The sequence below is a fragment of the Leptopilina heterotoma genome, unplaced genomic scaffold (genome assembly GCF_015476425.1).
Source record: "Leptopilina heterotoma isolate Lh14 unplaced genomic scaffold, ASM1547642v1 Lhet_14, whole genome shotgun sequence".
NCBI classification, from domain to species: domain Eukaryota; kingdom Metazoa; phylum Arthropoda; class Insecta; order Hymenoptera; family Figitidae; genus Leptopilina; species Leptopilina heterotoma.
In genome coordinates, this window is record NW_025110859.1 from 139,228 (window position 1) to 156,198 (window position 16,971).

Here is a 16,971-nt window from a genome sequence, read left to right on the forward strand (position 1 = left end):
ATGTGAAGGTTTCTTTTGAGGACAAGCAATGTTCACTGATGCGTCAATGAGCTCTACTAATTGATTATAATCAGCGATTGGATTTTGGGTGTTTAATTCGTTAGAATTTGCATTCACAGACGTGCAAAGATCTGCAGAAAAGAGAGGCCAATTAATTGTCTTGAGGTTATATTTATGTGAAGAAGAAGGTGAAATCGGTATTCTAATGCCTAGGGAAGTAAAGATTGGGAAATGATCGCTTCCCATAGAATCATTATGAACGTTCCATGAAGCAACTAAGTATATATTTGCGGAAACAAGGGTAAGATCTAAAGTAGTTCCAGGATTAGGAGGACGGTTCACATGTGTGGGAGCACCATTATTTAAAATAATAAGATCAGTTTCGTCCAATGCATCACACAAGTTATGACCATTGGTGCAATTATAGGAACTGCCCCAAAGAGAGTGATGACTATTAAAGTCACCTCCAATCAGGACAGATTTAAAATTGGAATTTTTAACGGAGTCAAAGAAAAGTTTCCAATAATTAGCAGGAGTTTGTTTGCCAGGGACTCTGTAGACCGAAATTAAAAGTATTTCTCCCAAAGAGGAGTTTACTGAGACAGCAAGTGTCTCAAGGACATCCTCCTTAACATTTTTTTTCTTATTTTGTTAATTAAAAAAGTTATTTAAATAAATAAAATTAACTTTTGAGCCAGAATTCAAAATTAAATGACTTACGAACCAAAAAATTCCTTGTTTTTCACACTTTTATATTCCGAAGAAAAAAAGTTGTTTGAGTTTTTCAATCACTTATAATTTAAACAATGATTCGCTTGTTTACAATTATTTTGCAACTAAATGATCATCTGTTCTCACCTGCGCGCGACACTGCTACGCCACGTCCGTCTGTCTTCAGAATATATTTTTGACAAGCGTGGAAAAATTGAGGTTATGTTTAATCAAAACAACGCATTTCAATCTTTTTAAAGTTTTTAGCAGTCATGGAAAAAAAGTTAAATCAGGATATTGATATCCTGATATCCTAAAACTTTAAAAAGATTGAAATGCGTTGTTTTGATTAAACATAACCTCAATTTTTCCACGCTTGTCAAAAATATATTCTGAAGACAGACGGACGTGACGTAGCAGTGTCGCGCGCAGGTGAGAACAGATGATCATTTAGTTGCAAAATAATTGTAAACAAGCGAATCATTGTTTAAATTATAAGTGATTGAAAAACTCAAACAACTTTTTTTCTTCGGAATATAAAAGTGTGAAAAACAAGGAATTTTTTGGTTCGTAAGTCATTTAATTTTGAATTCTGGCACAAAAGTTAATTTTATTTATTTAAATAACTTTTTTAATTAACAAAATAAGAAAAAAATGTTAATAACATTTTTGAAGCGTCTCGTCTTTATGAATTTTTAGCAAAAAAGAAAACTCAATTATCTTGTACCGTTTAAAAGATATGGGCATTTAAACAATTTTGAGCAATTGTTGTAACTTTTAAATAAACAATTGATTTTACTTAAAAAATTGATTTTCTGAAACTTTAGGCCAACAAATGTAATACTACCAAGTTTGAAAGAAATCGGTGAGGGTGCTCCGAAAAGTAGTAAATTTCTCCTGGAATGCCACATTATATTTTTGCGAATGGCGATAGCTAGACCGCCACCTTTATTTAATGTTCTATCTGATCTAATAATGTTATATTGTTTAAGGGAATTAAGGTTATCTTTTTTATTATATTTTAAGAATGTTTCACAGAGAATAAGGATGTCGAATTTATGAGATAGTCTTAGTAACTCGGGTGTCTTATTGTTGACACCCCGACAGTTCCATTGCATGACATTTAGATTACTTAGATTGGCCATTAACGGAAGGACCAGAATCGAAAAGGGACCGTAAACTTTCAATGATTTCAGAAAGTTTATCCTGTTTTTGTTTTACTATATCCGGAGAGGAGGTAGAAGAAATTTGTGCGACCTGGTTATTCAGCCAGGTAAGGAATGTTGAAAGAGGATCTACATTTGGAGGTGACGAAGTAGTGGAAGATGAGGAAAAATCTGATGGTGATGGAGCAGACAAGGCAGAGCCATTAGAAAAGATGTTATCACTCCTTCCATTGTTCCAGTGAGTTGCATAGAAAGAGTTGTGAACAGATCTTTTACGCGATTGTGTTGGCTTTTGATGTAGGCTGAGTGACGCATTTTTTGAGCTTCCAGAATGATGGGAGGTAACATTTGTTGCTTCCGAGAAAAGATATCGAGAGGCGTTTTGAGACGTGCTAAAAGTGGGAGTAGGAGCCTCACCTAATTCGGGGAAGTCAGAAAAATTGAACGCTTGTTTAGAAGTTTGGTGATTGGATGGGCGGAGAATTGATTTGGCTTCGTTGAAAGAAGTTTTATGAATCGTGGCATAAGCGCGGACTTTCTTTTGAAAAATAAATTCTGGACAATCTTTTGAGGAGCTCATATGTTTTCCGTGACAGTTAAGGCACTCAGGTGTATCTTTAGGACCTGTGCAAATGTTATTGATGTCGTGAATGACCTCCAATGTGCAGGATTGACAACGAGGTTTTGATCTGCAGAATTTGGCAATATGTCCAAATCTGCTACATTTTGAGCACATGCGTGGATCGGGGATATAAGGGCGAATCTGACTTGATCCCTTGTAAATCGCTACTCTTTGCGGAAGAATTGTGCCTGAAAAAGTGAGGAGCACGGTTGTGGTTGGTACATATTTGACAGAATTATCTTTTCCGTCAAGCGTTTTTCTGTTCATACGACGGGCGTTAATGATTTTTATGTCTCTCACATGAGGACCTACAATTTCAGTATTTGCAAGGATTTCATCAATTGTAATGTCCACAGGAACATTACTCATGACACCTTGGCAAGACACAAAGTTAGCAGGGACTATAGCAATTAGTCCTTTTGTTGAAAGCGATTTATCTTTAAGAAGTTGATTGGCAGCTTTGCCTGAATTTAATACGACTCTAACTTTACCAAAACCGCTACGGTTAATATCGACAATCTTACCCGGAAAAGTGGAGTGTAAAATGCGACCTATCGACATGTTATTTAGGTCTTTTTTAGCATCAGGTGATTTTGGATCGCGTTGGATAAAGATAGTGCAATTAGATTTCAAGGAATTGTCATAGTAAAGGGGAGATTTTGTTTGTGTGTCACTTTGGTTGTCTCCAGGAGGTGTAGTTGTTTTCGTTTTTTGTTTATCAACTATTTGTTTTGGGATGTGTGTGTCAGAGTGTTGGTCATTGTGACTGTGATTGTGACGTTGTCTCTTTGATTCTGGATTTAGGTCTTCTTGACTTGAAGAAAACGAATTCTGGATACTCAGGAGGCTTTCTGCTGCAGAAACCACCTCCATTTGTTCCGTTTGAGGGGGAAGGGGGGGATTAAACACCCCTCCCGTGTCGAAACTCATGTTTAATGAATCGGAGAATAAACCTCCATTTAATAGGCTTTTGTGCCACGACAGAATAAATAAATATTTTTAATAGTACACGGAGAGAAATCTGTTGCTATTATTGCTTGCAGAATCTTTACAAATTTTATTAGTCACTGCTGAATAGAATTTTAGCTTGAGGTTATAATAATTTATATACGAAATCATCTATTTAATGTAATGGAGAGTTCGATGCAATAAAAACAAAAAGCAGCTGCTAATTTTGCACGAAATCTTTATTATAAATATAAAGAGAACGTGCTATAAAAGTATTAGATTCTTCTTATAAGAATCGCTCGAACTCCGACTGATTTTCAGGCGGACTTTATACAACACAATCTTACCTGTGTATACGCACATATAACTCACACACACATATATTTCTCTGGATGGTTTCGAGGAACCGAACGCGTACAAAGCGGTGACGTTTGCAATAACATAACCTAACAATTTTCACATGTTGCTTATATATTCAAACACGAATAAAAATGCAATAATTTTTAAATAATATACTTACTATTAAATAAATATTATCTTTTTATAACAGCAACAAGTATTAAATACTACATATAATATATAATAATGTTTTACAGGACAAAGAAATATCAAATATAGAGAGAGAGAGAGAGAAATATTTGTGTGTGAGTTATATGTGCGTATACACAGGTAATATTGTGTTGTATAAAGTCCGCCTGAAAATCAGTCGGAGTTCGAGCGATTCTTATAAGAAGAATCTAATACTTTTATAGCACGTTCTCTTTGTATTTATAATAAAGATTTCGTGCAAAATTAGCTACTGTCTCTTATGCTTATTGCATTGAAAGTATTTTTACAATAAGTATATGAATCGATGCTAAAAATATAAGAGAAACGTTAAGCAATTTAAGTAATGTGCTCTTTCGAGTAATATTAGCAGCAGATTTCTCTCCGTGTAGGAAAGAGAAAGAAAAAAAACGATACTTAAATATAGCAAGATGGCCGTGCTGGACAACGAGGTGACGCGCTCCTCAGCGCCGAGGAAATCAGCGATTGTGCCAAAAGCACCGAAGTACCGAGGGTCTTTTCAATGAACAAGTATTACTTTAAATGTAGACGATAAACTATATGCGTTTTAGTTTGTGAACGCTGATAATGTTACTTATCCGCGAAAAACTTTAATATCCCTGCTAAAAATAAAATCAGAAATAAAGAGAGAACGTCAGAAATTTTGATGTTTTGTGACTACTTTGACGATTCCTGAAGCTTTTGGTTAATTCTGACTAAAGGATTTTTTATGCTCCTGTTCAATCCCGATGTTTATGGATTGTTATTATTGAGCATTGAAATCTTTTTTTTTTATTTACAGCCCCTCACCGAAATATAGCCGGTAAATGTAAAGTACCGTTAAAACTTGAAATTTGTGCGTAGCCCTTTTTTCACAATAGAATTGCGGGTCTATTGTTACGAGGTTCGGGTCTCTAACCTAATTTTTATTGCTCAAAAGTTTTGCAATTTTAAAATTTCAAGTAAAATGAATATAAATTCAAAATCTAGAAATCTCCACAATTACAAATATCTAAAATTTATTATAAAAAACATTTTTTTAAGGAAACTGTAACGTATCTCGAAAACCGTAATTGTTAAATAAAAAAGGATATCATTTTTGAATTTAAGTTCTAAAGGATATACTGCATGCATAATAAGAGCATATTGTTAGATGAATTCTAAGTCGATGAGAAACAAGTATAATGTTTAAATAAATATGAATATAAACAAATAAAAAGATTTTCCTTCAATTTTATGACGGTCAGTTGACCTTTTTCCAGGTAAAAAAGGGTGTCGACTTTGTATAAAAAACCTGACTACTTTTGAAGCTTTCTGATTAAACATGACTCAAGCCTGACGTTCTGTGGCTGCAATCGTAACAAATGCAGCCTAAAAACGTCAGAGATTCTGACTAAATTTCTGTCGTTTTGTGATTATATTTTTAGTAGGGATTATACACAGACACGATGTGAACTGTACCACTCTTACAAGAGAACTCTTATATGTATGTATACTCATATAATCTTACACGCGCAGGCGTCGACCTTCCCAACTGTTGAGTGTCATGGCGGTTCCTCGCGAGCGGTGATACCGAGCGCATCGTGTGTTACATTCGTAATGAAAGTTTACGCTATTTGTGCATATTGCCGTCTTTTGTGAATCGTGATTTTCCTACCGAAGCGTAGTCGAATTTATGTAGTGTAGTGTGGAGAAAGCTTTCAGGTTTTCGTGCTGCTTAGCACGACCAAGTCAGCGTTTCTCTACCGCGTGGACCGCGTGTCAACCGACCGGCCATTTTGAATTCGAGTAGTTTCCATTACAGCTCTGTCTTGGCATAAAAGTATATTAACCGGAGGGTTTTCCTCCGGTTCTTCAAACATGATGGACGGCTTTGGGGATGACTATGGTCCTCCCCTCTCCCCTCAAACCTAAATGGATGTCGAAAACGCCGCGAACAGTTTAGTTCTTTTAAAGGGTTTAAACGAAAATCGCGACGATTTATCGAATCTCACCGCGAAAAAACACTGCAACAATGATTCGCATATTATTAAACCATCTCAAACTCACGACTCTGACGCAACTAAGGAAAATCCTTCACCAACTCAGCGCACAAAACAAACAAACTCGGACACATCTGACAAAACTAACACAAACACTAATCAGACACTCAGCTATGATAATTCTCTAAAAAGCAACTGTGCAATTTTTATCCAACGAGATCCCAAATCAGCTGATTTTAAAGAGGACCTCGGCCCTATGTCCGTCGGTCGTATCCTTCATCCGTTACTCCCAAACAAAATCGTCGAAATTAATCAAAGTGGACGGGGTAAAGTTAGAGTTACCGTAAAATCGGGTCAAGTGGCGAATCAACTACTCAATCACCCCCAGCTGTCATCTCACGGTCTGATAGGCATTATCCCTACAAGTTTCGTTTCTTGTCAGGGAATTATGAACGATGTCGACACGGATATTTCAGTTGAGGAAATTATTGAGTATGGTGAGGTTATGGGCCCACACGTAAATAAAATTAAAATTATCCAAGCGTGGCGTTTTAATCGCAAAGTTTACGACGAAAAAACCAAGGAGTTTAAGTTCGTTCCGTCGAAAACCGTCCTACTGACCTTTCAGGGTACGGTCCTTCCTCAAAGAGTAGCGGTCTACAAAGGGTCAAGTCCCATTCGTCCTTACTTTCCGAACCCTCGTATTTGTATGAAATGCTTTAGGTTTGGCCACATCGCCAAACACTGTCGCTCTCAACCACGATGCAAGTCCTGCGGGGAAAACACCACCCATGACACAACCAACCCTTGTCCAAACACTTCAAAGACACCAAAATGTGTAAACTGCTCTAGTCCTCATCTGGCTACATCCAAGGATTGTCCGGAATTCACCTTTCAAAAGGAAATCCGTACTTACGCTACCATACACAGACTCTCCTTCATTGAAGCAAAAGCTATCCTTCGACCTAGAAACACAGAAACAACCCCGAACTCTTTCAATTTCTCAAATTTTCCACAGCTTGGAGAAATCCCAGCTCCTTCTTCGACAAATCAAAACTCTTCTCAACTTTTTTCAGACATCACAAATCTCTCATCTCAAAAACGGAGAAGTCCCATGATTGGACCTGCCACCCAAAAATTTGGCACGCCCCAGTCACGGAAAAGAACTAACTCCTTCTACGCAACACAATGGAACAATGGTAGAGACGGTAGCGATCTTCCTAATGGTTTTGCCCTCTCTGCATCTCGTTCCATGTCTAATCCTTCAACATCTAACACTATTGATCAAACTTCCAACCATGAATCCTTCCCTTCATTCCTAATCTCCATGATCAAAGATCATGTCACACAACTTTCATCCAGTTCTTCACCAGAAAAAACTAAACACAACGAAAGTCTACTTAATACTATTATAGAAAGCATTCTCTTATTGTTCAACTCCGTAAACAACAACATTAATGGATCAATTGTCTAAAATAAATATCCTGCAATGGAATTGCCGAGGTGTCTCTAAAAAGGCACCCGAAATTCAAAGTCTCTCTAATAAATTCGACGTCCTCCTTCTTTCCGAAATCTTTTTAAAACCCGATAAAAACCATAATTTAAAAATTTTAAAACAATTTAATATTATTAGAAGCGACAGAATAGTAAATAAGGGTGGTGGTCTCATTATCGCCATTCGCAAAAACTTGATATTTTCAAAAATTTCAACAATTTTTACTCAGGAAGACGAACTTGAAACACTCGCTGTCTCAATTGACTCTTCTTTGGGTGAATTATTAATAGTTTCTGTTTATAGAGTCCCTGGTAGACAAACCCCCCTTAATTATTGGAAACGCTTCTTTAATTCAATCAAAAATTCTGGATTCAACTCCGTTTTTATCGGAGGTGATTTTAATTGTCATAGCACTCTTTGGGGAGGCTCTTATGTCTGTCCCAATGCGCGTAACTTATGTGAAGAACTGGATGAGATGGACCTCATCCTCTTAAATGATGGCTCACCTACCATGGTAGGCCGGCCACCTAATCTCGGTTCTGCATTGGATCTTACTCTCGTCTCTTCAAACCTTTTCACATCCTCATCTTGGAATGTCCTTGACGATCCGCTGGGTAGTGATCATCTTCCTATTCTTTCGTCATTGGGCATTTCAATACCAATGGCATCTTTTTCCTTTCACAAATATAATTTAAGAAATATAAATTGGACCCTATTCTCCACCACACTGCGTTCATCCGTGGAGTCAAATTCTGATATTTTATACACTGATAATTCTATCTCTGATTATAATAATTTTGTAGAACTCGTTGACTTGTCAATTAAAACAGCATGTCCTCAACGGAAAAACGCTCCCGCGAATAAGAATGCTACCTCTTCCAGAAAACCTTTTGTTCCTGCACCTTGGTGGGACAATAAATGCGATGAAGCCATTAATAATAGAAAAATAGCTTTTAAAAATTATAAAAAGTTAGCTAATTACTCAAATTTTCTTAATTATAAAAAAGCGGAAGCCATAGCTAAGCGCACGCTTAGTGAGGCTAGACGTCAATCATTTAAAAACTTCTGCGATTCCCTGGACAGACATACTCCTTTAACAAAAATATGGGCCATAATAAAGTCTTTTAAAAACCGATTTACTCAACCTGCAACAGCTTCATGCTCAGCAGATAGAGAAACGATAGATACCCTGTAAAAAAAAAAGTATTGGGAGGTACGGGATTCCGTATTGCAAGTGCCAACCTGCCAATGCGGTATTCGCGAATTACCGCATTGGGTGTCGTGGTGAATACGAAAATCAAGGGGTCCCAATGCGGTGCCAGTTTTAAGCTTTAAAAAAACGAAAATACGTGACAGGAGGAAATAATTAGTGTCAGTGGAGAAATATGCGAGTTAAAGGAATGAGAAAATAATAATAGTGAGTGTAAAAATGAAATTTTAAGAAAAAAAGGTAAGTTGAACTGTCAAATATAGGCCCAATGCGGCATAGGCTGATTTCAATGCGCCACAGCAAAAGAAACTTTGACTGGTTTGAATGGCGTGAAATAGGTAAACAAACATTTCCTAACACATTTGTCTCCGTACACAGACACTTTTCACTAAATCTGCCAACGTACAATTGGTAAGCATCTTCTAAATTACAATAATCGAAAATATTGTTTACATTCATGCAGAAACGTGGTTATAAAATGAAAAATTGGAAAGTAATGTAATGCAAATCATATGTCAGCTGGGCCACTGTGTTCGCTCGATTCGCTCTGCTTGCTTCTGCCCTCTACTGGCGACTTGCACTATGTACCGATTGTGTACCGCATTGAAAGCAGCCTACGCCGCATTGGACTCATATTTGACAGTTCAACTTACCTTTTTTTCTTAAAATTTAATTTTTACACTCACTATTATTATTTTCTCATTCCTTTAACTCGCATATTTCTGCACTGACACTAATTATTTCCTCCTGTCACGTATTTTCGTTTTTTTTAAAGCTCAAAACTTGCACCGCATTGGGACCCCTTGATTTCCGTATTCACCACGACACCAATACTTTTTTTTTACAGGGTAAACTCCACTCCCTTGTGGATGATCTCTATCCCCCTACGGTATTCCACGACAATTTTCCCAATAATTTCGATAATAACCCATTTCTAGAATCACCCTTTTCTTTATCAGAACTCTTAATAGTAATTAAATCTTGTAAAACTAAATCCTCCCCAGGACTTGACAAAATTGATTTTAATATTATTCAACATTTTCCAGAAAAGTCCCTATCACCCCTCTTATCAATCTTTAATAGAATAATTTCCAGCGGAACTTTTCCTCCTTCTTGGAACAATTTTCTTATCTTTTTCCTTCCAAAATCCTCATCTTCACCTGGTAAATTTCGACCTATTTCTTTGGCCTCTTGTCTCTTTAAAGTCGCAGAAAAACTTATTTATAATAGACTCACTTGGCTTATAGAACGCGATAAAATCCTTAGTCCTTACCAATTCGGTTTTCGGAAGGGCAAATCTTGTACGGATAATCTTGCCTTAATCCTCAACTTTTACTTCGCATTTTTGACTCATTAATTAGAAGCCCTATTGATTATGGTTCACAAGGCTCTAACTTTAAGTCTCATAAAAATTTTTCGCGTTTAGAAAAGATTCGTAACCAAGCTCTGCGACTAGCCATAGGCTACAGACAGAGCACCCCAATTAACGTAATGCTTGCAGAATGTTGTGAACCCCCTTTAAGAAGTAGATTTAATTACCTTGCTAAAACATATCTTTACAGAGTTTATTCAAATTCCACTCATCCTCTTCCAGCTAAGCTTACAGAACTCTCTCGACTCACTATTGATTCTAATACCAAATTTAATTATCCTCTTTTAATTGCCTTCGAAAAATCGAAAACCTACAGCGAATTAATCAGAAGCAGGGACCTTGACCCTTACTTCGAATTCCTCTTTGAGGATCATTTATTTACTCCCCAAATTATTCTTAATTGGGGCAAATCACTTCAAAACTCTCGTAAACCTTCAATATTATTTAAGGATCTATCCAACATTAACTTTCCAAATCACACTTTCTTTTTTACTGATGGTTCCAAATCAGAAAAGGAACACTTGGCTGGATGCGCCTTTGTTTGTCCTTCTTTAAATTTAACCTCTAAATTCAAAATTTCAAAACATGCTTCAATTTTTTCTCTTGAAGCCTTTGCAATTTTATTTACTTTAGATTACATTATAAATTCTAATCTTTCTAATACGGTCATTTTCTCAGATTCTCTTAGTGTTCTTAAAAACCTAGCTTCTAAAAACATCTACAAAATTAAATCTTATATAATTTTTGCTATCAGAAACCGCTTAAAAATCCTTTCTAATTTAAATCGTCCATCTACCCTCGTTTGGATCCCTGGTCACTCAGGTATCGATGGAAACGAGGAAGTGGACAGGGCGGCGAAAGACGCATCCACCAATCATCAACAACTAGACATACCTCTATCTTATTCTGACTTCTTTTGTCTTGCTCGAAAACAACTATCTGATAGCTGCAACTCATACTTTCTGGATGTAGGCAAAAATAAAGGTGCTAAATACACACAATGTTTTTACCAACCCAGAAGAAAACCATGGTTTGCGAACTTCGTGGCTCGCAGACTCTGGATCACTTCTATATGTCGTGCAAGAAGTAATCACTATAACCTTGGTGCTAGTCTCGCTAGAAAAAATTACATTCAGTCTGGCGATTGTCCACACTGTCCAAATATTGATGAAGATCTCGATCACATTCTTTGGTCTTGTCCCAGATTCGACACATTTCGTCCAGACTTAATTAAAGCCCTTTCAAGAGCTTTAAAGTGTCCCCCTCCATTTTGCAGTGTACAATTTCTCTCTAACCCTAATCCAAGAGTCGTCTCTCATGTTTTTAGATTCTTAAAACGCGCTAATATTAAAATATAATTGTTTACTTTCTTCCTTTAATCTCATGCTTTTATATTTTATAATTTAAACATATTCGAGTAGATACTCTAATTACATTGGTTCACGGGAACGTAGGCGGAGTGCTATTATTTGCTCTCCGGCTGTGTTGCCGTGCACACCGTGGTCGGTCGGCGTTCGCGCCGCCAAACTTCAGGGTGCAATCCCATGTGAGCAGAATTAGTGATGCACGTCGAACCGATAAATGCTCGACATCGTTCGAATCTTCTCGGTTGAAACGAACTTCAAGGAAACGATATTTTTGATTTTTCTTTGTTTTTGTTCGGCTCGTTTCGTTCGACAAAAATTGATTCTTGATGACATTAAATTATATTACAAATGAAGGGTGGCATGACAAAAGGTGGAAAATTATAATTTCATGATTTTACAGGAAACGAAAATACATTTAAAAATTTCCCTACTCATTTAAGAAGAAGTCTAATAAAACTGCTTCAAAATATTAGTGCGCTTTACCGGTGTAAATACAATTTTTGAAGATAAATCTACATATTAGTGAGAAAAATAAGTAAAAGTGGGCCATTTTGGGGTTACGTCAAATGCGCATATTTTTTTATAAAATTAATTGTTAAATAAATTTAGAATTTAAAGAAAAACTATGAAGTTTGTTTTTGAATATTGAATTAAAAAATTGATTGCAAAAAAGTCTGTTTTAAAAAAAATGTTTGTTTTCTAAAAAAATTGTTAATTAAATGTTTACTTTTGAAAGTAAACAGTAGGTACGAACATTTTTAAATGCAAACTACAAACAGAAGTATTTAAAAATTAACAGAAGAACAATATTTAAATTGTTCAAAATTAGATAAAGAATAAAACTTTCTAAATAGACATAAAATTTTTCAGCGAAATTTAATATATTTAATGATATCAAAAAGAAAGCAATATTTTAAACCATATTAACTTATATTCACAATAATATTTTTGATTCTTATTTTTAATATAAACGAGTTTAAAAGCAATTGACAAGAAAATCTTTTTACAGAACTGTGTAAATAAATTTACCTGATTTTTTTTATAAAAAATATCAATTTTGAAAAATTTTCACTTAACCCTTTTTGTCATGTCACCCTTCAAATAAGAAAACGTATCAATATTAATATATGTACAATATATATACAAAATATAATTATTTTTTGTAAATAAAAATTAAGTTAACTGTAGATATTTTGAAAAATTTGAGTACAAAAAATTATAAAAAATTATATTATAAATAATATAATAAAAAGTTAAAAAAAATGTTATTATCAAAATCTATTTATCTGATTGTGTTAAAATATAATTAATTACTAATAATTTTTAATAATATATAAAATATTTATTTAAATTTAAAGTTATACTGTAAATATTTATTGTATGAATTGATTTCATTTTGAAAATTAGCCAATAGATATTGAAAAACAATATTTTTTAGTACTAATTTCAATTTATTAAAAAAAACTTTGATCGACAATTCGTCGAGATTGTCAAATTTATAACGATCTGAACGATATTGTTAAATAAAAAGACGATCATTTTTCTCGTAATTGTAATTTCTCGATCGTCTTGTCCGACGTGCATCACTAAGCAGAATACGTCGACCGAAAGCAGAAAATCATGAGTGCAAAAGAGATAGGTAGATATTGTTGTTCTTTTCACTCTCATAATTTTCTGCTTTCGGTCGACGTATTCTGCTCACATGGGATCGCACCCTTACTCTGTTCACAGGCTTAAGCCGTATTCACTAGTCACCAGGTCATGGCCGTATATACGCAGCGTAACGCAAGTATAAGTGCCAACGCTGAACATTGAAATTGAATTGAATTGAATTGAGTGTCATGGCGACCATGGCGTCGCGTCATTAGAAATTAGATCAGAAGCGTGTGTTTTGCACTGTGTGATTATAAGTGTTGCTGTTTAATATGTTTAACTTTCACATTTTTTTAGTTTCTTGTAAATATCTTTAACCAATAAATATTTATCAGTAATAGACAAAATGAATTGACCAAAATTAGTTTAAACCCACACACAATAAATGTTTAGCGTTAAAAAGACATTTTATTGAATTCAACTAATGTTTATTAAATCACAAACAAATAACTTTGATATTAGTCAAATAATCTTTTATTTTTGAAATAATTTTTTTCTCATTCTGGATATAATTTAATAATGGTTTTTCAACTCTTTAAAGCTCTAATTATTTTTCAACATATTACTATTTCTCACGTAGCATATCCCGTGTGGAGAATATTTTGATATCCCGCGCGAGTCTCCTATGGGAGGGAAATTTGGATATCCCAGGGATATCTCTGAGATGTCACAAATATCCCTGGGATATCTCAATATCCCTCGAGATATCTCTAGGATATCCCTGGGATATCCTTTTGCTCAAAGGGTTATTTTTGTATTTAAATAATTGAATTCTCGTAGACTTTCCTAATAAAAATTTATTTAAAAATGAATTTCAGTTAAATTTTTAGATAATAATTGATTATTAAAATAGGCCAGTCGGTGAGTGCAAAAAGTGCACATAAGTGCAACCTGAAAAGTCGAAGCAGTTTCTTGTAGTTTGAGGGCCCCAAATAAGAGCCCCATAGTTTGCACCACATTTCCGGTTGCGAAAAATGGTGTAAACAATCGCCAAAGTTCGAAAAACATGGTTTTTCGATGACTGTTGCTTCCGGTTAAATTTTAGGGGAAAAAGTTGTGATTGAAAGTTATAGAGCTTGGAAATAGCTTTCAAATGATTGGTCGCAAGTTAAAAAAGCTTAATTAGTCTAGTTGCAAATGAATTTAAACCATTAAAAATAGCACTTTTTTAATTGTTTAATAACTTTGTTAATAATTATCGAATTTGTTTCTAACTTCCCAGAAATATTCCCCTTGCGAGGCTGAATAAATCCCAAAAAAAATCAACTTGATCGGGTAAATAGTTTATGCATAATTCCATTTGTTAACTAAAAACATATAATTTTTTTAACGGAATTTCCCCACTTTTGGACCTGCGAATTTCGTTTTTTTTTCTTGGAGAGTACAGTTAAGGAGTCTAACTTTAATTCCATTTAAATGGGAAATTGATTTTTTTTATTTAAGTGCATAATAATAGACGTTAAAAAAGGGTATGTTTTTTTGACATAAACAAATGGAATAACTCGGCCAATTTTCACTTTATCGATTTCGTGTAAAGGGCATTTGATTTCATTTGTTTTCACAAAACTTTTCCAAAAAAAAAATCCAATCTAACTTCAAGAGGTGGAGAGTTAACTTTTTTTAAAAAAAAAATTCCTGACAAGTTAATTATTAATGTTTTTTATTGAAATTCGCACCACTTACAGTTTGATACATGTATTTTATGTAAAAAAATTAAACATAAGGTTTTGTGCATTTATTTTTAATTTATAACAAGTAAAAGTAAATGTATCCATTTTTCAACCTCTGAACGGCGGAGTGGGGGTACTCGGAGGAGCGTGATTCTTGCCGCCACAACTGAATTCAGCCGTTCAAATTTGCAAAAATGGTCATAACTTTATTAATTATTTACCGATTTTTATCTTTCTTTTTTTAATTTGATGTATTTTTTTACGCCGAATCCAAAAATGATTTTATATGTTTTCAAATTACAATATTTTTAATAATAAAAAAGAAAAAATTTTTAACAACAAATTTTTAATTATTATTTATTATATTTGACAAAAAATTCTTTTCGTACATATAATTCCATTGAATTTAAAATAATATTATGACATAAAAAAATTAAAATTAATTATATATAAGCTTGTAGCATCAGGTTCACATATGCACGCCTGTTCAACTATCAATACAACAATGCTACACACTTATAAGTAAATAATTTTATTTTTTTTATGTCATAATATTATTTTAAATTCAATGGAATTATATGTACGAAAAGAATTTTTTGTCAAATATGATAAATAATAATTAAAAATTTGTTGTTAAAATAAATTTTCTTTTTTATTATTAAAAATATTGTATTTTGAAAACATATAAAATTATTTTTGGATTCAGCGTAAAAAAATACATCAAATTAAAAAAAGAAAGATAAAAATCGGTAAATAATTAACGAAGTTATGACCATTTTTGCAAATTTGAACGGCTGAATTCAGTTGTGGCGGCAAGAATCACGCTCCTCCGAGTACCCCCACTCCGCCGTTCAGAGGTTGAAAAATGGATACATTTACTTTTACTTGTTATAAATTAAAAATAAATGCACAAAACCTTATGTTTAATTTTTTTACATAAAATACATGTATCAAACTGTAAGTGGTGCGAATTTCAATAAAAAACATTAATAATTAACTTGTCAGGAATTTTTTTTTAAAAAAAAGTTAACTCTCCACCTCTTGAAGTTAGATTGGATTTTTTTTTGGAAAAGTTTTGTGAAAACAAATGAAATCAAATGCCCTTTACACGAAATCGATAAAGTGAAAATTGGCCGAGTTATTCCATTTGTTTATGTCAAAAAAACATACCCTTTTTTAACGTCTATTATTATGCACTTAAATAAAAAAAATCAATTTCCCATTTAAATGGAATTAAAGTTAGACTCCTTAACTGTACTCTCCAAGAAAAAAAAACGAAATTCGCAGGTCCAAAAGTGGGGAAATTCCGTTGAAAAATTATATGTTTTTAGTTAACAAATGGAATTATGCATAAACTATTTACCCGATCAAGTTGATTTTTTTTGGGATTTATTCAGCCTCGCAAGGGGAATATTTCTGGGAAGTTAGAAACAAATTCGATAATTATTAACAAAGTTATTAAACAATTAAAAAAGTGCTATTTTTAATGGTTTAAATTCATTTGCAACTAGACTAATTAAGCTTTTTTAACTTGCGACCAATCATTTGAAAGCTATTTCCAAGCTCTATAACTTTCAATCACAACTTTTTCCCCTAAAATTTAACCGGAAGCAACAGTCATCGAAAAACCATGTTTTTCGAACTTTGGCGATTGTTTACACCATTTTTCGCAACCGGAAATGTGGTGCAAACTATGGGGCTCTTATTTGGGGCCCTCAAACTACAAGAAACTGCTTCGACTTTTCAGGTTGCACTTATGTGCACTTTTTGTACTCACCGACTGGCCTAAAAGCCGTATGGCGTGAATTTTTAGAAATAATTCAATTTTATTTATTTATTTAAGTAGAAAACGGGCTTACAAAAAGTAAATGCCCTTTCGTAAAAATGTACTAAAATAATAATTAATAATTTAAAAAAAAACAAACAATTTATTAGTTATTTAATTTGGAAAAAAATAAATATAGTTTTAAAAATCTGGAAAAGTCAGGGAATTTCAAATGAGTAAAAGCGTGACAACTCTGAACAAGTTTTTTTCCATAAATTCTCTATAAGAATTTTTAAAATAATTTAGTTTGTTTAGTTAAAAGGAAAAAAATTACTACTCTAAATGAAAAGGAAAATGTCTGCTAAAAATTAATCGTGTTTATTATATTTAATAATTATACAAAAATTTGTCATTATTGATTTTAAACGTTTTAATTATTAACTTTCAGCATCAATAAGTAAAAT

At 33.7% G+C, this 16,971-nt stretch overlaps 2 protein-coding genes across 2 annotated transcripts; one reads left to right on the forward strand and one right to left on the reverse strand.

Moving 5' to 3' along the window:
- Positions 1-1,839: 1,839 nt before the first annotated feature.
- LOC122497858 lies at positions 1,840-3,429 on the reverse strand. The gene has a single exon (XM_043605219.1). The coding sequence runs from the start codon at positions 3,427-3,429 to the stop codon at positions 1,840-1,842; it is 1,590 nt and encodes a 529-aa protein (XP_043461154.1).
- A 2,478-nt stretch (positions 3,430-5,907) lies between these two features.
- LOC122497859 lies at positions 5,908-7,449 on the forward strand. Its single transcript, XM_043605220.1, has one exon. It carries the CDS (start codon positions 5,908-5,910, stop codon positions 7,447-7,449), a length of 1,542 nt encoding a protein of 513 aa, XP_043461155.1.
- Positions 7,450-16,971: the final 9,522 nt, after the last annotated feature.